This window comes from Dromaius novaehollandiae, chromosome 4 (assembly GCF_036370855.1).
Source record: "Dromaius novaehollandiae isolate bDroNov1 chromosome 4, bDroNov1.hap1, whole genome shotgun sequence".
Taxonomy (NCBI): domain Eukaryota; kingdom Metazoa; phylum Chordata; class Aves; order Casuariiformes; family Dromaiidae; genus Dromaius; species Dromaius novaehollandiae.
The window spans coordinates 6,110,508-6,134,486 of NC_088101.1; the positions used below are offsets into that span (position 1 = coordinate 6,110,508).

The window sequence follows — 23,979 nt, forward strand, 5'->3', positions numbered from 1 at the left end:
CGCCCTCCGCCCTCCGCCCTCTGCCCGTCCGCCCACCGCCCCTCCGCACTCCGCCCTACCGCCCCTCCGCACTCCGCCCCCCGCCCCTCCGCCACTTCCCCCCCCGCCCTTCCGCCCCTCATCCCTCCGCTCCTCCCCCCTCCGCCCCTTCCTCTCCTCCGCCATTTGGCCCTTCTGCCCTTTCCGCCCCTTCTGCCCCTTGCACCCCTCCGCCCTTCGGCCCCTCCGCCCCTCCCGCCTCTCCGTCCCTATGCCCTTCCACTCCTCCGCCCTTCCGCCCTCCGCTCTCCAACCATCCGCCCTCCAACCTTCCGCCCTCCTTCCCTTCTGCCCTTCCGCCCTTCCACGCTCCGCCCCTCCGCCCTCCTGCCTCTCTGCCCGTTCCACCGTTTCCGCCCTTCCGCCCCTCCAGCCTTCCGCCTCTTCCTCCCTGCCTCTCCTTCCGCCCCGGAAGGGCCACGGCCAGGGTGGAGCGGCGGAAAAAAGGGCCATGGCCACGGCCAGGGCCGGCGGGCAGAAGGAAGGGCCACGGCCAGGGCCAGCGAAAGGAAGGGCCACGGCCACGGCCGGCGGGCGGGCGGAAGGAAGGAAGGAAGGGCCACGGCCAGGGCGGGCGGGCGGAAGGAAGGAAGGGCCACGGCTAGGGCGGGCGGGCGAAAGGAAGGGCAGGCCACGGCCAGGGCGGGCGGGCGGAAGGAAGGAAGGAAGGAAGGAAGGAAGGAAGGGCCGGCCAGGGTGGGCGCGCGGGCAGAAGGAAGGGCCACGGCCAGGGCGGGCAGGCGGAAGGAAGGGCCACGGCCAGGGCGGGCGGGCGGAAGGAAGGGCCACGGCCAGGGCGGGCGGGCGGGCGGAAGGGCCACGGCCAGGGCGGGCGGGCGGGCGGAAGGGCCACGGCCAGGGCGGGCGGGCGGAAGCAAGGGCCACGGCCAGGGCGGGCGGGCGGAAGCAAGGGCCACGGCCAGGGCGGGCGGGCGGAAGCAAGGGCCACGGCCAGGGCGGGCGGAAGCAAGGGCCACGGCCAGGGCGGGCGGAAGGGCCACCACCAGGGCGGGCGGAAGGGCGGGCGGGCAGAAGCGCCACCACCAGGGCGGGCAGAAGGGCAGGCGGGTGGGCGGAATGGCCATGACCAGGGTGGGCAGAAGGGCGGACAGGTGGGCCACGACCAGGGCGGGCGGAAGGGCGGGCGGGCAGAAGGGCCACGACCATGGTGGGCGGGCAGAAGGGCGGGCTGGCGGGCGGGCAGAAGGGCCACAACCAGGGCGGGCAGGCGGAAGGGCAGGCGGGCAGAAGGGCCACGGCCAGGGCGGGCAGGCAGGCAGGCGGGCAGAAGGGCCACTGCCAGGGCGGGCGGGCAGAAGGAAGGGCGGGCAGGGCACCGCCAGGGCGGGCGGGCGGGCCGAAGGAAGGTCGGGCAGGCCACCACCAGGGCAGGTGGAAGGATGGGCGGGCCACCACCAGGGCGGGCGGGTGGAAGGAAGGAAGGGCGGGCGGGCCACCGCCAGGGCGGGCGGAAGGAAGGGCGGGCAGAAGGGCCACGACCATGGTGGGCGGGCAGAAGGGCGGAAGGAAGGGCGGGCAGAAGGGCCACTGCCAGGGCGGGCGGGCAGAAGGAAGGGCGGGCAGGCCACCGCCAGGGCGGGCGGGCGGGCCGAAGGAAGGTCGGGCAGGCCACCACCAGGGCAGGTGGAAGGATGGGCGGGCCACCACCAGGGCGGGCAGGTGGAAGGAAGGAAGGGCGGGCGGGCCACCGCCAGGGCGGGCGGAAGGAAGGAAGGGCGGGCCACCGCCACTGCCAGGGCAGGCAGGCAGAAGGAGGGGCCACAGCCAGGGCAGGCAGGCGGAATGAAGGAAGGGCCACAGCCAGGGCCGGAAGTTACACAATCCAGGCAGGGTCACAGCAAAGAACCTGTCCTGACACACACAGAATTTTGTGTGATTTACTACACTCAATTTGTGCTGCAGGAGTATTCACCTCTCACACATGCCTCCTCCAACACTGACAGCACATGCTGACATACTGCCTTCAATATAAGGCACAGAGACTGCAGCTGTGCTAGCAACTAGAGCAGGAAGTACTGTCCAGCCAGCATTTTATCTTCCTCCAGTTTTTTCCCTTTTGTCTCTAGTACCTACTGTCCTGGTATAATTGTCATCACCCTCCCCCCCACTCCACTGCAGCTTGTTGGAAGTTATGCTGATACATAGAAGAGGTATACATTTCACAGCCTCATAAAACTATTTCACAAGCATGACACAAGCCCTTATCAAACCAAGGCTGCCCCCGGGTTAGCAGTCACCATTCCTTTTAATGGCACTGTAATGCAGCTTGTCTTGTTCTCCTTAGTGTTTCATGTTTCTTCACTTGCTGGGAAGAAGGTTTCTTTAACCAGCTTGCCTTGATGCTATTTATCCAGAGAACTGATGCCTGCTGCTGCCACCAACACAGCCTTGCTTCAGCCCTTGGGAAGTCGAGGCACACCACATTCTGACAGGAAGCTGACACAAGCTGACAGCCTGAGGACAAGACACAGGGAACAGCAGGTTCTGCAACAACTGCACTCTCATTCAGCCAGTGCAGAGCCTGCAGAGATGCTCCCCTTGTCAAGGGCCCATCTCCTTGTCAAGGACTGCTCCCTGTCCCCCCAGCTAGGCACAGACTTGCCAGGCTGATGCTCTGGCAGCTGTCAGAGCCCTTAGCAGGCTAACCAGCCCTCTCTGCTGCTCCTGCTAGTGGGAAGCCTGCAGAAGAAACACCCTCTCTTGGTGAGGTGATCCTCACCCATGTTGTGACTTGGGGCCTTAGGCCCATGGAGCCAGCTCTGACTCCAGGCACTCTCTCTCCCCACTTCTCCTTGAAAAAGCAACATGCAATACACTCATTCCCTCCCCTCTCCCCCCACCTTCTCTTTTCTTCTACCTGGGCACTTCCAGCTGATTGCTTGGCCTCAAGCCAGGGCAAGTCTTTCACCAATTCAACAAGCCCCAAACAGCACCCCTGATTTTCAGCTAAGTTTCTGAGTATGGAATAGCAATAACCCAATCCCACCAAGAGTGCCTCTACTACAGAGTTACTATGACACACAGGACAGCATTTAGATCTAGGACACCCCCACTGACACCACTTTCCCTTCTCACCATAGTCTAATTCCAACAGATGCTTCTTCCCCTGGACAACAGCATGAAGTCACCACGGCTTTAAGTTGTTTTTAAAGCAGTTACACACCTAAAGGTACTACAGAAAGAGACAGGATAATCCTCAACAGAAAAAGACGAGCTAACAGTCCTTTCCCAAGCCAGGGCCCTCTAGGAAGGGAGCATTTCAACACCAGAAAGAGGAGCAGAATGGGAGCAGTCAGTCTACCTCATCTTAGGAAGCCAGGGAGCAGTAAAAGCAAGAACTCAATTCTGTCCTCCAGAGCAAGGCCAGAGCTGGAGACAAGACAGAGTAGCTGGGAGCATTAGGTCTCATGCTTATGTTAGGTCTGTCCCTACGCCAAGCAGGACTCGTGGATGGTTAACTTCACTAGGCCTGTACATAACACTAGCCCTGCTCTGAGCTGCAGCCCTTAGCTTCCCTGCTACAGCAACCCCAGTGCTCCCTTGCATGTCCACCCAGGTAACTGGTTTCTGTCCCCCTCCCCACCCCCTTTGTGGCTGCATAACTCCATACATCCACATGTCACATTAAATGGAAGGGGAGGACAGAGGCCAGGATTCCCTCATCAGCAAGGACACAGCCTGCACACATCCACCCACCAGCTCACAGCTCCAGTGCTACCCGGCTGCAAAATTAAAGCAGGCCTCCCTTTGTGAGGACAGCAGTGAGACAGGAAACCATATATTCCACACCATTAACCCTCAAGTACACTTCCCTCTAACCAAGCTCCAGACTACCAAGCCTCTACAACCTGCAACAGTTGGGTTTCAGCTATTTCAGCTTAACACTGGATACACTGAACTATTTAGCAGCTTAACACCCTTGTCACATTTAACTTTCACACCCAGAGATTAGCCTGAGAGTGCAGCCACTTTATAGGTCAAACCCTCCCACAGTGGAGTCTAGCTTTTTCTTAAAAAGAAAAACCTTCACCCCCCTGAGACACTTTCAAAGCCATTTGTGGTTTTTTATATTGGTCTCTTCAGGGCAAGCATCTGAAGAGAAGCAGTGTCTGAAGACCCTGTCACACAACACTAAGACCTCCCAGTCACTGCTAGAACTCCTCCCCAGCACACCTCACTGTATCCCCCAGCTCTTGCAGGTGCACCTCACTGGGACATGCCAGGTGAGGGTAACCACCTCACACCCCCCCCCCCAAGACCCCTTCACAGCTGGGACACTGAGTGGGTGGCATGCCCACTGCTAGTTACTGCTTGTAAAGCATTTCCATGTGACTACACTAATCCCAACACAAGCTTTGAGCTCACCACAAGAAAACCCTCTGTGTCATCAGACAGAATCCACAAGGAAATCCTGACTATCAACTAGTCAAGCATCTTGTAGTTCAGCAAGACAGGAACTCACAATGAGGCAGGAGTTGAACAGTGCTGACCACTCCAAAAGGCAAGCCTGCCCAGAGCCATGCTTTGCACTTTCAGCTACTTCCAGAGAAGCAAGACTCTGCACACTGGGCAGCACAGGGTGTCCTATCATTTTACCCTTGATGTGGTAGCTGGCCCCCTTCTGTGTCCTGGGGGCATAAGCCATGTCTTTAGCTAGGGCAGCAGCAGCTCAGGCTTTTGAAGCCCAGAGACTGCAGCAGAGCTCTCCTGCAGCTGCTTCTCTCTTCTCAGCTGCAGCACTCCACATGCCTTTGGAGAGCTCCAGAGAGAAACAAGAGCATCCAAAGGTGTTACAAGACAACCCTGAGAAGCTCAGAAAGAATGTTTGAAGTAGGTACATCTGGATAACTTCTATCTTAGACAGAAGTTGCTTAGCATGAGTAGCTAAATTTGCTGAAGCCTTAGGCCACGCTCCTAGTTCGGTAAGAAAGGGCCTCAGAGCTGGTGCAGGCTGGAAAGATGAGGGAGTTACAAGCAGTCTGCATTCCTGTGCCCCACTCTCCAAAAGGGAGGATGTCAAGGCTGAGAAATAAGGCCTGTTTGGGTGCCAGGACCTTGGGAAGCAAAGCCTCCTCTCACTGTTGAAAACAGTGCTGATTAAGGGGTCTGGATTATGTCCTCTTCCTCAGGACCTTGGGAGATAACACCTACTGACCTAGCTGGGGCAGTGTTAACTGATCAGGACCTTGAGAAGCAGGGGTGGGACCCAGGGAATGAAGAAATCACTAACCAATCAGTGTAAAAGGGAAAGTCACAAATCTGGCAATTTGTGTGTATAAATGCTACTTGAAAAGTTGGGGGTGTGTGCTTGATTTGTGGGAAACCACTGAGCACCCAGGCTCGCGCAACTCTGAAATAAACAAATGTCTCTCCTGAGTGTGTAATTATTGGCTTATTGCACACCGGGCAACAAATCCGCTTTTCAGACAACAAAGGGAGCTGGAAAGAGAGGAGACACTCATTTCTCCTCAAAACATAGCACTGCCAAGCATCTGCCAAACATGGCTGTGAAGCTATCTGACCAAACTTGGGAGGTCTTTGAACACTTTGTGTTTTGTCTCTCATTCTTCTCTGCTAGGCTTGATTACAACAACACTGCTTAATTTAAGCTTGAAGCATGAAGATTTCTTGAGAAGACCTGCCTTAAGTACTGGGACATTTGGAAAAACACTCTCACCTCCATCTCCGAAGGCACAGGCATAGTCAAGGAAGGACTCTGACCCAACTCTGTCATAGGAACTGGGTTTTGTGGTCAGAAAACAATGCTTTTGAAGAACTCCCTCCTGAGCTGGTCATCTAAGCATCTTTCACAGCCTCCCCACCGCATAAAATAGCCTTTCCTGCAAGATAAGGAGAGGCAATAAACAAACTGCATGAAAGAGGAATTCAAGCCCTTTCAGCTGCAGAGATTCTACATCTGACCAGCTCCTTTGATTTCACACTTTTTGCTTTCCAAGAAATGAGACTGGGAGTTTTCAAGCTTCTCCTGGTGGGGCACTCTTCCCATTTAAAGAGAGCAGCCCAAGAAGCATCCTACCAGAAGCTGAAGGGCACAGCTTTTCAACAGGGACTCCTCAGGAGACCAGAAGTATTAGCCCCTCAAATCACAGAGTAACTCCTAGCAAGGAGCACTCAACCCTAGTTACATACTTACCTCCTAAGGAACAGGAAACACAGCAGGACTCCAGGAACAAACACAAGCTTACAAGCCTGGGTGATCCAAACACACACAGACACACAGTCAGCCTTTGCACACCTACAGCCCTACAATGCCAGGGCACCACAGCAACTTTAAGAGTCACCTCACACAGAGCTCCACACAGCATAAAACAGAGACAAACAACTAAACAGACCATGCACAAGCACCACCCTAGAGACCCAGCCCCCAAAACACACTCACCCTGCAAAACAAAAACACAAAAACACACACACACACACACTCTCTCTCTCTCTCTCTCTCACACACACACACACTCACACACTCACACACTCACTCTCACTCACTCTCCCAGGGCACCCAACAGGAACAAGGGGCCCCTCACCAAGCTTAAATGCAGCCCTCTGGCCAATGGGTAGAGGACAGGTGGGTGGAAGCCCCAGCTGATTCTGGTCAGGGAAGCCACAGCTGAGCCTGGTCAGGGCAATTAAGGCCTCCTGCTGCACCAAGGGCCCTAGTGCCATAGCAAGAAAGCTCTTCCATGTGAAAAGTGACAGTCCCTTGGAACACCTCACATGGAAGCAAAGCTTAACCAGGACAATTTTGTTAGGTGGGTATATCATACCCACATATATACATGTCACCTGCCCCCAAAGGCCTTTGATACGATGGTAGTGAAAGCCTTCTTTGAATACCTGCTAGCGTTTGATGTCGAGAACCTTCCCAACACTTCCAAGAAGCTGTACCTGCCTAGATGTGCAGCGCGAGCATACAGGAATCCTTCTCCTGCAGGTGTCATGTATCTTGCTATCTGTGGCTCAAGCATTCCCAGCACCAGAGGTGGTGCCTCTGCATTTCACATCCCTCACAGGTTTTTCTTTCCTGAGAGTTTGTCCAGGCTTTTTTGGAGCCCATGTGAACTGTTCACATCCAGCCAGAAATTCCAGCGCCTATTTATGCATTATGTGAAGAAACACCTCTTGCATGCTTTGGGCCTGGCCCTCGCTAGCACTGCTTAGGGGCTTTTTTTAGTCCCTACAACGCAAGAAGCAGAAAACAAACATTCCCCAGTCATTTTCCTCTCTTGCAGAATCTTTTGGTGTTTCCTCAGCAAACTACCTAAAACTCCAGCACCAGCTGGAGCTGGGTGCTGCTGAAGAGGGACCCTGAACAAAGAAATCCCTGGGCAATTGTAACTCTTCAGTCTAAGTTCTCCACCCCTTGTGTGGTAGTTGGGACCACCAGCAATACTCAGGTGTGGGGTCTTCCTGTTCCTCCTTGGGTCCCATTGGTGTCCCTAGGCAGGCTGTCTCTTCCCTTCTCTTTGCTGCTGTGACTTGTGCTGAGGGATGTGCCTTTGTTCCTTGTTGGGTCCTGCCCTTGTCTCCCAAGGTCCCGAGGAGGAAGAGGTGGTAATTCCAGACCACAGGAACTACCCCTGCCCCAGCAGGGACAGGAGGCTTTGTTTCTCAAGGTCCTGATGGCCAGCACAGGCCTTATTTCAAAGTCCTGACATCCTCCCTTTCAGAGTGTGAGGCATGGGAATGCATGTCAGAGCCTTCTAGTGCTGTGGCTTCTGACTCCCTTCAGGATTATTTGGGAAGAGATGCTTGGTGTGTGTTAAACTCTCTTAAAGCAAGGCTTCATTTAATGCCCCGTGCTGCTGGTGCCCACAACACAGTTGTGTCCTTGTTGGGAATTGCTTCTGAGTCCCTCGGAGTGAGAGGGGAAATGGAGCAGGGACTGTGTCAGAGCAGCAAGTGGGAGCTGGAACTGGCACATGGCCTTCTTGCTCTGTAAGAGAAAACAGTCCTTTGAAGTTCCTGTTGTTGTCCCAACTGGAATGCAGGCACTGAAGGAGAGGAGTAAACAGTGGCCTGGAAGAGACCATCCAGGCTCTTCCTGAATGAGCAGTAGTTGGGGGTAGTTGCATTAGGATGTGCTATCTCTTTTAGCCTTATGTTGATTTAAAAGAGAGCAAGTCTAAGCAAATGCTTCTCAGCCAACAAGTGTCAACTAACAACAAAGCAGGAAAAGCCTCAGGCAGTGAAGAGCTCTTCTCCCATGCACAAGGTGTTTCCTGGGTTTTTTTGGTCAGCAAACTGAATTGATTCAGGCCCTGGAGTGGAAACCCAATGTGGTGGGAACCCAGGTCTTGGCTCCAAGTCAAGGCAGGTGGTGAGGAAGGCCTTGGGAGTCAGGGTGCCCTGGGTCTGCTCCTGGGAGCTCCTCACAGCTGTAGCACAAGCAGATGCTGCCTCCAATTCTCCTGCCATGGAGGGGCTGGGGTGGGCAGGAAGGCAAGGAGGGGAGCCCTTGGCATGAGCCCTCAGAGTTGTCCCAGTGGGACCTGGTGCTTCTTGACTGCCCCAAAGCAGCAGGTCTGATCTGGTGCTGATTAACCAATTAAAACTGCCTGAATTTCCCTAACTGAAGGAGGGAAGGAAATGAGTGTGACCTCCCCCCCCAACACCCCTTCCCATGATAATGGAGGAGGGACTGCTGTTTGTGCTCTGCCAGGGTGTGGATTTTCTCCCCTTCCTGGCTTTTGACAGCTGGTTTTGATGCTTTTTCTTCCCTGTTTTGGGGACAGTGCTTCTTGAGGCAGGTGGCTCCTTCCCAGAAGCTGCTGGTGAGGTTGCTGTTTTCCAGTGTCTCTAAGTGGGTGCTTGGAGCTTCTCAGCACTGTCCCCTCCCTGGGCACCTGTTGGTGTTACTCCCTCTTTTGCCCTAGGGGCCCTTTGCCTCAAGGCTGCCTTTCTCCTTCCAGGAGCTTCTGGAAGCTTCTGGGGCTGCCTGTGGGGCGGGGCTGCAGCTGATTGGTGGAGGGGTGGGGCTGGTGTGAGCTGGTGGGGGGGCTGTTGTGGGGGAGGGGGGAGTGACAGGAGCTGCCTCAGGGAGTGGGGGGGGCTTCCCCCAGGCTGCGGGGGGGCTGGGTGCCTCTTGCAGGGGGTGGCTGCCCCGGGCCGTGGGAGCCCTGCTGTGCTGGAGGCAGTGGGTGGCTGGGGAGGAGGAGCTGGGGACACCAACCCCTTTGCAGAGCTCTGCTGAGGTCAGTGCCTGAGCCCGGGGGCAGGGCAGGAGGGACAGCTGGGGACAAGGCTGGTGAGAGGCCTGAGCTGGGGAGGCTGTGAGCTCCTGCCTCCCGGCAGCTGCAGCAGGGCTGCTTGTGCCTGCTGACCCGAGGGTCTGGGCAGGGCCCTGTGCCCAGTAGCTGAATGGGGCAACAAGCCCTGGTAGGACAGTTGGGAAAGCAGCTGGCTCTGGAAGGGGCTCATGCAGCTTTTGCATTTGGATGTGTGATGTGCTGAGGGGGAGCAGCAGGTGACAGTGCCTGGGGGCTCCTTTCAGCAGGCAGCAGTCCCCTGTCTTCCTGCCAGACATGCTGTTGTTACAAGGCAACCCTGAGAAGCTCAGAAAGAATGTTTGAAGTAGGTAGATTTGGATAATTTCTATCTTAGATAGAATTTGCTTAGCATGAGTAGCCGCACACTTGCTTAGCATAAGTAGCTAAATTTGCTGAAGCCTTAGGCCGCGCTCCTAGTTCGTTAAGAAAAGGCCTCAGAGCTGGTGCAGGCTGGAAAGATGAGGGAGTTACAAGCAGTCTGCATTCCTGTGCCCCACTCTCCAGAAGGGAGGATGCCAAGGCTGAGAAATAAGGCCTGTTTGGGTGCCAGGACCTTGGGAAGCAAAGCCTCCTCTCACTGTTGAAACAGTGTTAATTAAGGGGTCTGGATTATGTCCTCTTCGTCAGGACCTTGTGAGATAACGTCTACTGACCTAGCTGGGGCAGTGTTAATTGATCAGGACCTTGAGAAGCAGGGGTGGGACCCAGGGAATGAAGAAATCACTAACCAATCAGTGTACAAGGGAAAGTCGCAAATCTGGCAATTTGTTTGTATAAATGCTACCTGAAAAGTTGGGGGGGGTGCTTGATTTGTGGGAGACCACCGAGCACCCAGGCTTGCGCAACTCTGAAATAAATAAATAAATGTCTCTCCTGAGTGTGTAATTATTGGCTCATTGCACACCGGGCAACGAATCCGCTTTTCGGACAACACTGTCATGGCACAGGCATTGCTTGTTGGGGGCTTTTTCCTGGGCCCCGTGCTCTTTGGAGAGCCCTTTTTAGTCTTTCTCATGAGAGGTTGTGAAGCTTGATGGGCCTGAGATGTTAGTGGCTTGTCAGAGGAGCCATCCAGTGAGGTGAGTTGCTGCATGCTTTGAGTTTCCAGTCTCTGCCTAGTCCATTGACATGGGTGTTGATCACCCCAATGGGCTTGAATAAGCTTTGCTTGGAGGTACAACAGTGTAGTGATTGCCCCTGTGTTTCAGTATGTGGTATGCCAAGTCCTGTAGCTAATCACGGGGTACAATTGGGTTGACTCTGCTTTTCCCCTGCAGGTCTTAGAAGAGTGCTGTGTCTCATGAACATGGCAAGATGGGGTCTGCTCCCAAGGCAGACATAACTGGCATCCGAAGGCTGCCATCAAAAGCTGAAAAATGTACCTGGTATGTTGTCTGCCTCGTGTTGCTTTGACTTTTTAGACATGATAGAAGTCAAATAGGACTGCTTCAGAGACTGCCTAAAACTATTTTATCTGTCAAGGAGATTCCCCAACTGCCTTCTACTATAGGGTGTGTGCAGAAACTGAGTGGTGTGTAAAACTAGCCCTTACCAGCCCCCCAGGAGACTCCTGAGCTTAGGACAGTGTGTTTCAACATGACTGCTTTGTGAGCTCTTGTGAGCACAGTCCAAATCTCTCCTGAATGTAGTGGGGCCAGGAGGGACTTGTGGGAGGAGCAGGGGGTTAAGAGTGTTGCCCTTCTGGTGACAGCTGGAACAGAGGCTCAAAAGGAGAGCAAGGGCAGTTTGGGTGGTTTGAGAAGGGATGAATTATTTCCAGAGCTGCTGAGAATGAGTAGCCCTCTTGGGAGGGGGGAGTATTGGCAGGCAAGGCCCTATTTAAATCCTTTAGTACTGCTGAACTGTGTCTTAAAATCATGTACAAGGTAAAGCCCTTGGGTAATAAGCAGAGAAATTGTCAGGCATGACACTAACCCTTGAGCATGGGGCTTCCCAAAGAGGCTCAGACCAGCAGTTGGTATTGCTCCAACAGTGTTAGGGAAGGTTAGGTTTGCTGCCCACCACAGCAGGGTCTGACCCTAGGTTCCTGCTGGGAAGTGTGGAGCCAAATCCAAGTGAATTAAATGAATTTTAATGGCATGTGTGCAGTAATTGCAGCTTGAGCTGGGTGCCTCTGGAAAGGGACCCTAAGGAAAGGAATCCCTGGGCAATTGTGGCCTTTGAATCCAAGGTCTCCACCCCTCATGTGGTAGTTGGGACCACTAGTAATATTCAGCTCTGGGGTCTCCTGTTCCTTATTGGGTCTCATTGTTGTCCCTGGGCAGGCTGTTTCTTTCCTCATCTTTACTGGTGTGGTTTCTGCTGAGGGATGTGCCTTTGTTCCTTGTTGGGTCCCTCTGTCTCTGAAGGTCCTGAGGAGGAGGAGGTGGTTGCAGACCACAACTCTCCCTGCCCCAGCAGGGAGAGGAGGCTTTGTTTCTCGAGGTCCTGATGGCCAGCACAGGCCTTATTTCAGAGTTGTGACATCCTCCCTTCTGGAGTGTGAGACACAGGATACAGACTGCTTGTGATGTCCTTGTCCTTCCAGCTGGAGCTGGCCCTGGGGCCTCTTTTCCTGAGCTGGATGCAAGTCCCTCCTGTTCTCTGAGTGTGGCCTAAGGCTTCAGCAAATTGAACTACTCATGCCAAGTGTTTATAAAAGTTGTGCTGGGCAGCTACCTCTAGACAGTTTCAGTTCAATGTTCTTTAGCAGTCCTCCCTTTGTTTTTATTAAGCATCCCTGCTAACACTTGAAACAGTCCTCAGTCTTCTGAGGCAGACTGTCACTTTCCATAATTTCATGTATAATATGGTTGTAAGTGATAGGCATGACACAGCTGAACTTAACTACTACTGGGTGCAGCAGGTGATTATAAATCCCTGTTGTGCTTGGTGACCATCCTAGGAGTGTTTCCCACCCATGATGGTCTCCATCCTTCCTTATCCTTTCTAAGACATGGTATCTCTTCTGTATCATGAGTGGTGAGAGTTCTTGTCCATTGTTTTGGATGCCTTCTAGGAGTTGATGCAGGTCATCATGTTGTAGTAGCTTTTTCACCAGTGTAAGATGTATTCCAGTGGGGGTAGGTAGTAAATTCTGAGTCAATGTATAATTAGATGGTAACAACTGTTAGATCTTAACAGGAGCTGAATGATTGAAGTTGCATCCCATAATTTTGGTCCAGTTATGAACACAAATATTTGAGTCACTACTTGTATTTGCAGCAATGGTGTCTATGAATATAAGACTGCCAAGGGTTCTCATACATGCTCGTCTCTTTCCAGTGTATGCAAGTACAGTTCAACTTGAACAGCCAAGTAAGAACACAGCATGGCAGTATATGGCCTGTCCCACTTAGGTTCTGACTTGGATTTTTGTAGAAATACTTTACCTAAAGCTTCATCCCCAGGCTGTCTGTCATGTGCCTGAATGTCAGATGGTACTGGCTGAAACCAGGGAGCCTGATTTTGTGAAGCCTTAAGCTGCTCCTGTAAAGCTAGTACATGTTGTGTCACTTGTTCATCTCTAACAGGCTGGTCTTAGCAGGGGTGTAAGGCCCTGGTATGGCTCAATGTCTCCCAAAGGGAATTTCTGCTGGTGTTGCCCCTCTGGGTTGTCATGGGGCATTTCAAACATCCCATAGAGCTAAGTTCAATGCCTCTGGCCATTTTAGAGCTCTGTGTGTGTGTGTGCATATTCTTGCTATTTTTTCTTTTAATGTTCTGTTCATTCTTTCTACTTGTCCTGCAAACTGTGGGTGATAAGGGATATGCAGGTTTCTCTCTCTTCCTAGGGATGTGTATAGTTGCTTGATTATGTTTGCTGTGAAATGGGTAGCCCTGTGTGACTGCATTGCTTCTGGAACCCCATATCTGGGTAGGATTTCTTTTAGTTAGGTTTTTACCACCCCTCCTGCCTCAGCCTTTCTTGTTGGGAAGTCCTCTCCCCAGTCTGATGACTGATCTCCTATCACTGACAAGTGTTTGTACCCATTGGTGGATGGCATATCCGTGAGGTCTAGTTGTAGCCTTTGAAAAGGGAAGGAGGCCCATGGTTGTCCCCCTAACTCTGAGCTTGGTTTGCTGCTGGAGACCTTTTGGCAGGTTGGGCAGCTATCAGTTATTCTTTCTGCAGCTGCATAAATTCCTGGTTTGGCCCATGCTTTCTGTGTCTGGTTAGCTACTGCCTCGGCTCCCCCATGAGCTTTATCATTAAACCACCTAGCTACAGTAATTACTTTGTTGGGGTGGGTAGAATGTTTTCCCCCAAGTGTCCATATTCTATTGTCATTTTGTTTTTTCCCATTGTTTCTTCTCTGCTCCTGAGCAGTCCTTTTCGTGCATGGTTTTGGGGTGTATTAAATTCAGCCATTCACTCTGGTTCCTGATTGGAGCTGCAACCACACAGTCTCTCAAAGGTTGTTGGGCTGCAGCCTTTGCAGTGGTGTTGGCTAAAGCATTTCCTTTCCTAATTTCTGTAGTGTCCTTAGTACGGACTGGGCAGTGCATCACAGCAATTTCTTCAGGCAGCTGGACTGACTCTAGCAAATCGCGTGGTTTCTTCTCCATTAGCCACTTTCTTTCCTGACTATGTGAAAAGTCCTCGTTCTTTCCAAAACATCCCAGTTGCATGACATACCCCAAAGGCATATTGAGAGCTGGTGTAGATGATGACTTGCTTTCCTTTTCCCAGGTGCGCTGCCTGTGTCAAGGCTACTAGTTCTGCTCCTTGCACACTCATTTGTGTGAGAAGCGGTTCAGCCTCTATCACTTGTTCCTGGCTGACTACAGCATACCCAGTTTGTCGCTGTCTGTGCAGCTAGTAGGATGAGCCCATCTACAAATAGAACTAGATCTGAGTTTTGCAAAGGAACATCAGTTAAAGGGGTTGTTGGCTTACTCGAAGTGTGCATTACCTGCTCATGTTGGACATGTTTCTCTCCATCATCAGGCAGAGGTATTAGGGCTGCTGCATTCAAGGCATTGCCTCTTTTCAAGACTACATGATCTGCCAGGAGGAGGATCAATGCATATCTCTGTGCCTGTTGTGGTGATACTGCTTGGGTTGCATGTTGTTTTAGCAGTATCTCCCCTTTGTGTGGGACAAACTGTTTACAGGGTGTCCCAGAATGGGAGGGTGGCTGCTCTCCACTAGTGCTGCTGCTGCTCTCTTTCGGGGCCCTGTGCAATGGGTTCTGCTTCTTCATTCTGGGTTGCCTCTGCCAGGGGTTTTGTTAATTCTCCCAACCCAGGAATCCATGGTGTGCAAAATCCCCCAGCTCCAAGGAATCCTTGCAACTGTTTCTTTGTTCCTGGATGGGGGAGTTTTCTTAAAGCATCTCCTCTTTCTGGGTCTAGTAGTCATTGCCCTTATTTCAGAGTGAGCCCCAAGTATTTTACTTCCTTTTGACACAGCTGGAGACTAGATGGAGATGCCTGGTGACAGTTTTCTGCCAAAGCAGTGCAGAGATGTACAGAGTCTATTAGACAGGTATCTTCATCTCTACTTGCTATCAGCAAGTCATCTACATACTACACTAGAGCTAATGTGGATTACCCCCAGTAATTTGATATCCTTTACATCCTTCTCCAGTATTTGTGGAAAAAAGGGGTGGGAGACCCTGTGAAACTTGGTGGGAGGTGTGTCCATGTTAATTGTTGCCCTTTCCCTGTAAAAGCAAATAAGGGTTGGCTACTTTGTTGGCTGCAAACTCTTGGAGCATGGTCTGGGGTACTAGGATCTGCTAGTGAGAGTGTCACCTTTGGTGGGGTTCCCTTCCTCCCTGCTTTCTGGCTTGAATGCTCCTGTGCCCATGCCCAGTTATCCCAAATGGACCAGTAATCTGTTTGAGCTGGAAACCTCTCTTCTAGATGATGTTGCAGGAAAGCTACTGTTTCCTCATCAGAAGTCCCTTCTGCTGGCCACTGTTGTGCTGGATTACCATCTGTTGCGAAGGGCCACTCTTCCTGCCATAATGTAACTGTGTGCCTTTTTGACAAGCCAACTGTACCATCAGTCTTTTACAATTTTCCTGTGCCTCAGCTAAGGGCATCCCCTTCTCCCTGCCAGGTACATTCCCCATTGCCTGGGTGATGCCTTGTGCCACGCGGGGTTTATCCTGCATCTCAGAAACACTTTCCAGGGAAGTTGCTGCCCCGACTGGTTTCTCTGCCTAGATACTGAGAAGGGAGGTGATGCGGAGACACCATTTTGCAGGCGCTACAGGGCCCATGTCTGCAGCTCTGGGACTCCCTGGCAATAAGGAAAAGCAAGGCCAACCTGTTCCTTTCTGGGCTGCGTCCCCAGGGCGACAGAGCGGAGGTCTACCGAGAGCTGGAGAGAGTCTTGCAGGGCGATGACAGCCGCGTGCAGAGCGCTGTCCTGGCCAGAGTGATCGCAGCGGCCTCGAGGGACATGAGAGTGGCGCAGGTGAGCTGCTCCTCTCTGAAGGCAGCCAGAGGCGCCTGGCTAGAGCCGGGTTTGGTAAAATGTAGGAGGGCTCTGAGGACCTGTGTCTAGCACTAAGCCTTGTCAGAGGCTCCCAGACCCCCTGTGACAGCTCCTTCCCCGCGGATGCGGCTCCGCGATAGAAAAGGCCGTATCCAGCCCTGCTGCAGAGGGAGTGCAGAGCAGGAGCAGCTGCCTGTGCCAGCGGCGCCTGCGCCCAGGGCTGGTGGCGGAGCTGGGACGTGCAGGGCCACGATTTCTGCACCAGCAAGTGTTTCCTGGAGGCAAAGGCCTTGGGGACTCATCGCTGCAGTGGATTTGGGGGGCGATACCTGGAGCTGTGCGGGGAGGTGGCCAAGGCAGGAACCGAGAGCTGGAGGCAGGCGATCGCTGCTGGCGCCTTCAGCCTTTCTCCCGCTCTCGCCAGGGTGTGACGGAGGAGGTGCGGATGGCCGCCAGCGACGTCCTGGTGGCTCTGGCCCGCTCCCACTTCGACAGTGTCATGTACGAGCTGCAGTGCCACCTGAGGGCCCTGGGAGAGATCTCCGAGGACCTCGTGTTCGTCACCTTGGGCAAGCTGGCCAGCAGCTACGGTAGGGCCCGTCAGCCTCTGGCTCGGGGCTGTGGTCTGCGGTACCCGGGAGAAGGGATCTTCCCCGATCTCCCCAAAATGTTCCATGCTGAACCGGAGGCTGCAAGGTTTCGGTGCCACTCGCTGACTGCCGGGGCTGGCTCTGCCCCCGCCGCCCTCCCAGGCCCCCTGAAGGGCTGCCCCGCACCCCACTTGGGGCAGGCACCAGCACCCCATCGAGTCCTGCCAAGCCGTCCCCATGCCGGGGCCTGCCCCAGCCCCTGGGGCAGCTCTGGTGCCCCCCTGGACCCCCGGCGCATCCCCAGGGGCCCAGCAGCCTGGGGGCTCCCCCCGCCGTGCTGCCCCGGGGCTCCCCCGCGCGCTGTCCCGGCTCCCAGTGATGATGGCCGCTCTCTGCGCCTCTGCCCTGCCCTCTCTGCAGCCCTGCGGTGCGTCCCCTTCGTGGGCATGACGCTCTTCGCCCTGCGCACGATGCTGAGCCAGGTGGGGAGCAGCCGGACCCTGCGCGCCGTCTGCAGCGGTGAGTGTCGGCCCCGCGCGCAGGGGCAGGGCCGGGGCAGCCTCGGCGCCTCTGCTGCTGCGCTTTGCTCCCGGTGCGACCTGCCGGGCTCTGAGCTCTGCCCCGGCTCCCTCCCGCCTGCTGCGTGCAGGGCGGGCTGGTTTTGGGGGGTTTCGGGGGAGAGGGCGAGTGTTTGGGACGGCTGGGGCAGGGATGCAGGGGGAAGCGCAGGAGGGGAACACGGCTGGGAGGAGGAGGAGGAGGAGGTGTGATGGGGAGGAGGAGAGCAACAGCGCAGCGTTTCCATCAGGGCATCTCCGAGCACCGCGCGGCTTGTGCCTGGGGCCGGACCCGGTCTCGGATGGAGCCGCGGCGAGCGGGGGGCTGCGGCTGAGGGCAGGCTGGGGCGGCAGAGCAAGGTCTCGTCCCCGCCACAGGCTCTGCCCTGATCCTTCTGCCCTTCTCTCGCCGCAGTCCTGGAGCAGTGGTCGAAGGCCGTGAACACCTACCTGGGCGCCTGGGAGCAATGCAGCTTCCCGCGCATGGGGCAGGCCCAGTTCTGCAGCAGCGTTTCCCCGCTCTTCCACCATGTGGTGGGGAGCTGGCTGGGCTGTGAGGAGGAGGAGGTGAGAGCAGCTGCCGTGCCGGCCCCGCGACTCCGGGGGCCTTTGGGCGGGGCCGGGGTGGGGACGTGCCCTCTTCTCCGGAGCAAGGCCTTCTCCTCCAGGGGAGCAGGGCACTGCCTCTCCGTGGGGAGGGCAGACCGTGTCGGGGTGGAAGGACGCTGGGCCCCGCTGAAGAGCGTCTCGCTGCCCTCCCTGTAGGCCAAGCAGGCTGTCCTGGGGGCGATGGCTGCCATGATGGGCCTCCTTGTGCGCAAGGAAGAGCACCGCGAGCGCGTGTGGGAGCAGCTCCCCTGGCTCCTGGGCCAGTACCAGCAGGTCCAGGACACTTTCCGGGTGACCAAGGTGAGGCGTTATGTGGGGCACGGTAAGGCTGTGGGGTCTGTGCGTGTGCCGCGAAGTGTTGGGGGTCTGTGGGGTGTCTGGAGGAGCCGGGAGCCCTTGAGAAGAAAGGGGGAGAGCAGGGGAGGCTTGAGGCCTGCTGGGCTTCTCGGGCAGAGCCAGAGCAGCCCAGGTGGGGCCGAGAGGGAGCTGAGCATCCCCGGGGCTGACCTCCTTGGGAAGGGAGGGTTTTTTTCCAGGGGGCTGGAATTTCATCACAGAAACGCTGGGTTTCCTTTCTTAAGACGTTGCTTTAGGTGACAGCCCCACTCTTCTTCCCACCCCCGTTCCCTTGCAGGCTCTGAGTTATTTTCTGGAGATTTTGGGGGAAATGCAGATCCCCATCCCCCAGGACGAGGTCCAGGCCTTCGGCACCGCTGTGCACTGCCAGGTAAGGGCAGCCTGACCCCGTACCGCTTGCGCTGGGTGCAGCAGACCTGACCCACGGGGACAGGAAGGTCCTGCTGGGCGGCCAGGCAGAGTGTCCTTGCGGCAGGACCTACCTTAAGGCCAGGTCTATGCAGATATTTGGGGGTCACCTCCCATGCTGGGGTCTAGAGGCTGCTGTAGCCAAAGCCCCCGGGGAGACAAGAGCGCAGGCAGCAGTTTCTTTTCAGTCCCCTCGGAGCTGATGCTCTTCTCTCTAAAGCGCCCCTTGTTCCCACAGCTCAGTGATGGGAGCAAGCAGCACAGCGGGGAGCACCGGTCGGAGCTGTCCTCCTGCGTCCTGCTGCTGGGTGAGGGGAGGAGACTCCGTGGGACACCGCTGTGCCCTCGCTGCTCTCTCCCTACTCTCTGGCTAACGCAGAGCACGACTTTTCCCTCGCAGCCCGAGTTTGCCCTGAGGACACGGTGGCCTTTCTGCGCTCACAGCTGGGGAGTGGGAGCGAGGCCACTCACGTGGTGTCCTTGGATCTGCTCAGAGCCCTGGTGTGCCCCACAGGTCAGTGCCGTGGGGTGCAGCGAGGCCGGCCAGGGGTTTGGGCTGCCGGGCTGGGGGCAGACATGACTGCAAGTGATGCACAAACGCCCGAAACGAGCTGCAAAGTGCGTGTTCCCCAGCCGAGCTGCCACGCAGCTGCAGGGACAGGGATGAGATGAGGCAGCTGTAAATGGCGACGCACCGGTGACAGCACTCGACGCTCGGTGATGGGGCCGGGACATGAGCTACTTGTACCCATCGCATTTCTGCAGCACTCTGTGTTGTTAAAACAGTCGGTCCCATCACCCAGTTGTGTCTGTAAACAGAGTCACTGGGGGACTCTGCTGCTTCCTCGGCCGTCACAGTCTTGTCCTGGGTTTTCTGTGCCGCTCGTGTGTGAGCGAGCTGGGAGCTTTGGCAGCTCCCTACTGAAATGAGGGCTCTGCCTGAGCGCCCGCCTCTCCCCGTCTTTTCCAGCAGCAGAGAGAGGCCAGAGCCTGCCCCTGCTCGTGCAGGCGGTGCGCTGCGCGCTGGGAGACTCCAGCAGGAAGGTGAGCTGGTTGGCGCAGGGTGGCACCGCGGTGGGCAGCAGAGAAAGCTTTTGCTGGGGGCAGAGCCTGGCCAGCCCCTGGCAGGGCTGCTGTTGGGGGTCGAGCCTAGAGGAGCGTTTCCCCGTGGAAATGTTGCTGCGTGGCAGTGGCTGTGGGAGCAGCGGGGCCTCCTGCACCCCCACGGTCTCCCCGCGGGGCACAGGGGCTGGATGGGTGTGAAGGCGTCTGCCCCTGGGCTTTTGAGCAGAGGAGGGTAACTGCAATGTGCTCCATGGCAGGTGGCGAGGGCAGTTCTGCGCTTCACCAAGGAGCTGCTGGGCTGCAGCGTCCAGAGCTGCTCGGCCTGGGATCTGGTGGCCCACGTCTTCGCCACGTTCAGCCAGGCCTCCGGCAGACTGGTGAGGGCAGAGCGTGACGCTTCGGCTTTGCTGTGTGCCTGGGGTGTCTGGGGAGGCCCTGCGGGCGCCCTGGCAATGGGGAGCCCCCCCCCCCCAGCAGGGCTGCAGTCCCCGGTGAAGAGGGCTGAGCGGCCTCCCCACCGCCGTTCCCAGGGGGATCTCGGAGGAGGCCGGGGGAGTGCTTTGGCCTCCCACCAGCACGTAACAAATCCGACTGCGGTGCTGCCTGGGCCGTGACTCCGCTGGGCCGTGCGTGCTGCCGTTTCAGCGCTGTCACTGAGTACAGCCCCGCCGCAGGGCAACCTCCTTGCATCGGCTTGGTGCCACTGCGGCATCACTTGGGCCCTGGAGGAGCTCGTAATCCTGACACCCTGACTAACGATGCTGGCGACCGCCCCGAGGAGCAGCGAGTCTCCCTGGTCGCAGCCTGTTTAGTGCTTCCTTCACCTGGGATCTGGCCCCTCCTGTGGGACTTTCTGCTCTCTCCTGCCTCCGGAGATGGGGGCTCCCAGGGGAGCATCACGATAGCGCTGGGTGGTTCATGCTTCACCTCCCATCTCAGGGACAGGGGCTGATGCTGGTGTTGTCCCAACTGTGTCTTGCAGGCGCAGAGAAAGCTGTCTCAAGCAGAAGCACAGGAAGCAGCAGATCTTCAAGCCCTGTGCTTGGACATCCTGCGCTCTCTGGATGTCTCCGTCCAGGGGATGACCAAAGTAAGTCGTCCTGCGCCCTGCTGCTGCCTCCCTGCCCCACTCTCCCCAAAGTGCTCCCCGAGCAGCCCCTTAGGCGCACAAGGTGAGTGGAAATGCAGAGCGTCGTTTCCATCTCAGAGCTGAAACGAGCTCGAGCTGGCACGGAGGTGGGAGCCACAACGTGCTGAATGGCCTCGCTCTTCCCTGCAGCTCCTGTGGCCGCGGCTGCTGCAGTACGTGGTGCCAGCCCAGTACGCCGGCACGTTGGTGCCGCTCTGCCGGTGCCTGCGAGAGCTGGCCGAGAGCCGGGGGAGAGCAGGGGGCAAGGACGGAGAGGAGGAGCCCGATGTCGTGGCCTCCCGGGAGTGAGGTAGGAAGCCGAAACTCTCGCCGTGAGCCGTGTCAGGCTGTGCTGGGGGCCCGTGGGCCGCATGGGGGCTGCCCAGCCTGGGCAGGGGCAGGATATGGCGGGTCGCGCCGCTCTCACTGGCCTTTCTGTCTCCTCACAGCCAAGCTGCCGAGGCCGCAGGCCCTGCTGGCTCGCCTGCTGGTGAGTAGGGGCCCCGGGGAAAGCGCTTTTGGGGGCTGGAGGTGACGGGAGAGGTCGGGGCAGAGCTGCGTCGCAGGCCGGGGCCAGCAGCCCACAGGGAGGAAGAGGCGTGCGAGAGTGAGTCGGAGCCTCCCTGGCCTCGCGGGACCCTGCTGCTGCGCGGGGGAGAAGCCGGCGGCGCCAGGGAGAAGCTCCCAGCTGGGCCGGGGCCAGGCAGCCACCCTCCCTGCGGGGAGAAGCTGCGGCTCCTCCGGCCGCCCCGAGCCCAGGTCTCGCCTGCCCTCTCCCAGGTGGTTGCGGCGTCTCCTCACGCCGGCGGCGGCTGCGGCGTCGCTGCCCTGCAGCTGCTGCAGGCCCTGTCCACAGAGATCCACAGCGCCGTGGGGATGGTGTGAGCTGTGAAGATCCCCTTCCTGCTGCAGTGCCTGGAAGGTAACGTGCTGTTGGGGAGGAGGAGGCTGGAGAGGCCGAAGGGGAGGCAGGAAAAGGCAGCGTCCAGGCGTGAGGGAGGGGAATTGGCCCTGGGTTTCTCAGCGCTGGCTCTGCAGCCGTTGCCCTTCCAGGGAGCAGCGCTGACGCCCAGGAGCAGTTTATCTGGGGGACGGGGCCTTTCTTGCCCGTCACTGCCACGAGCAGGTGTTGCAGCACCCCGGCGTCCTCGCTGGGTGGGTGTTTGGGAGGGCTGGACTTGGTGCTCCTGGGGGTGGGTGAAATGTGTCCTGGTGCAAATGTGTGTGCGTGGTCCGAGCCCTCGTGTGAGGGCCTGGTTTGCTCTGGGAGCTGCAGTCGAGCAATGGGGACTGGGAGCGGCGGGTGTGTGGCTGAGCTGAGTCCGTGCCCCTGTCCCCCCGTCCCCAGGGTCCGTCAGGTGTCCTGGGCCTGGCCAAGAGTTTGGCATGAGGGCTTGAGCCTCGCGGCTTGGGCCCCTTCTGGTGTGGGAGCCAGAGGGTGTTTGAGCGCCAAGGAGCCCCCGGGCTCTTCTGTGGCGCCAAGTAACACGGAGGGTTTTCTTGCTCCGGCTTTGTAGGGCAAAGCGAGAGCTGCCTGGACTCTGCCGAGTGGGAGCAGCTCCTGCTTAAGGTACAGCACTGCTGCGAGGGCAGCAGCTACCGGTGGGAAAGTGGGGGAAGGTGTGGGTGGAAAGGTAACCAGGAGCAGGGGAGCCCTGAGCAGGGAAATGCCAGTTTTGTTCAGAAAACAGGAAACACAGGAAAGACCCCCTGCAAAGGCCCTGAGGATTTTGTTTTGCAAAGAGCTGTGGATCACAGAGGGTCGTGTCGTGTTGTGCCATGTCCCATCGTTGCACGTTGTGACCCGCTCTGCGGGGGCTTTGCTTCAACTTGTGTTTCTCCTAGTTCCTGAGGACATCGCTGGAGACGATCGAGAGCCAGGCCTGGACCATGGGCCTGAGCGTGGAGCTCAGCCAGCAGACGGGCAGCTACCCCCGGCTGTCCCGGAAGCAGGTGGGTCCCTGCCGAGGCCTCGTTTCTGCGGGAGCCGAGCTGGACGGCCAGGCGCCGCGGCCAGCTCAGTCGTGCCTGGTGTGGGCTGGTGCGTCGCGGCCCGGCTCTGTGCCGCCAGGCTGTGCGTGACCACGTCTGGGGTGGCCGCTTGTCTTTCAGGCCTTCCTGTATAAAGCTGTCGGGGTGTCCCTGGCAGCGTGTCAGCATGTCCCCTATGTCCGCGGGGAAATGAAGAAGTATCTCTCAAGGACAAATTACTTGGAAGCGTCTGAGAGAGAGGTGAGTTTCCTCTTCTCCCCTTGCTTTCCCCGGAACCCCTCGGTATTTCCAGGGGAGCGGTGATCTCCCTGAGCAGAGCACTGCAGGCTCTTCTCATTTCCTTGTCGCTGCTGTTTCTGTCGGACGATATCGCGAGTGTCGCTCAGAGCTTGCCGTGGCTGAGTGTCGGCCAGAGGCCGCCTCACCCTTTCTCTTGTGTTGCAGGCAATGATTTCTGTTTTGGCCGGTTCTGCCGAGAGCCACTTCCACCTTGCCTTGGAGGTGGTGCAGGAGTTTGGGGCGTCCATGGAGGAAAGACCAGTGTCTGGGGCTTTCAAATGCCTGAAGGTAAAGGATGCGGGGTGTCTTGGCTCGTTTTTCCTCTGCTTTATTTTCACTTGTAAACCAGTAGCAGCCCAGGGGTGGCTGCTGCGTGGAAAGCGGGGCAGCTCCTTCGCCGGGAGGCAGCGGGAGCTGGGGCCCGACGGAGGCGCTGGGCTGACGTCTCGTGGCTTCTCCCACGGCGCAGGAATACCACCAGGGGAAGAGAGCGGGGAGGCACATGGCCCTCGTGCTGGCCTACGGCCAGATCGCGCTCTGCGCCCCCCCGGAGCAGCTCCTGGCCCGTGTGGAGAGCGACGTCGTGGGGCACATCCTGCAGCACTACCACGCCAGCTGCCAGGTGGGTGCACGGGCGCAGGGCCAGCCACACAGACGTGGGTCTTCCCTGAAGCTCCTGCGAGTGCCGACTCCCCCCAGCGCCCCAGGGGCTGTTGTGCCCTGCCCGTGCTGGCGGAGGAGGACGCAGCAGCCCTGGTTTGTCCCTGCTGCCCTGCGGGGTCTGTGCGCTCTGGGGCCGTTGCTGTGTGTCCCACGTCTGTGCGCCTTGGTTCACTGCGTCTCTCTCTACCGCCTTTCCCCTTCCAGGTGCTGGGCTTCTCCTTCTCCACCGAGGTAAGTCCTGCCCCCCGGGGCCTTGCTCGCGGCCCTTCCCACACCCCTTTCCCCACGCAGGCGTGCCGGACTCGCCCTCCCGCTCCCCAGGCCGGGGGCCGGGGGTCTCCTTGCGGTAGGTAGCCGGGAAAGCTCATGCCTTCGCGGGGGGAGCTTCTTCCCGGGAGGGGAGAGGAGGTTTCCTTCCTGCGACCCGTGTGCCGAGCCGGGGCTCTGGGCAGACGCAGTCGCCCTTGTGCGCTGTGCTCTGGGGCTGGACTGCCCGCCGTGTTCCTCGTTGAGCCCTTGGTGCTGTGAGGAGTTC

General features: G+C 57.3%; 2 protein-coding genes across 2 annotated transcripts; both read left to right on the forward strand.

Moving 5' to 3' along the window:
- The first annotated feature begins 6,885 nt into the window (after nucleotides 1-6,885).
- On the forward strand, nucleotides 6,886-20,819 carry LOC135328190 (maestro heat-like repeat-containing protein family member 2A). Its single transcript, XM_064510711.1, has 10 exons — nucleotides 6,886-6,959; nucleotides 15,609-15,774; nucleotides 16,220-16,385; nucleotides 16,806-16,904; nucleotides 17,358-17,509; nucleotides 17,708-17,851; nucleotides 18,186-18,278; nucleotides 19,639-19,758; nucleotides 20,364-20,471; nucleotides 20,661-20,819. Exons 1-10 carry the CDS (start codon nucleotides 6,886-6,888, stop codon nucleotides 20,817-20,819), a joined length of 1,281 nt encoding a protein of 426 aa, XP_064366781.1.
- A 62-nt stretch (nucleotides 20,820-20,881) lies between these two features.
- Nucleotides 20,882-23,798, forward strand: LOC135328195 (maestro heat-like repeat-containing protein family member 2B). The gene is made up of 8 exons (XM_064510716.1): nucleotides 20,882-20,921; nucleotides 22,028-22,080; nucleotides 22,356-22,463; nucleotides 22,623-22,742; nucleotides 22,947-23,069; nucleotides 23,251-23,403; nucleotides 23,649-23,675; nucleotides 23,766-23,798. The coding sequence occupies exons 1-8, from the start codon at nucleotides 20,882-20,884 to the stop codon at nucleotides 23,796-23,798; spliced, it is 657 nt and encodes a 218-aa protein (XP_064366786.1).
- The last annotated feature ends 181 nt before the right edge of the window (nucleotides 23,799-23,979 follow it).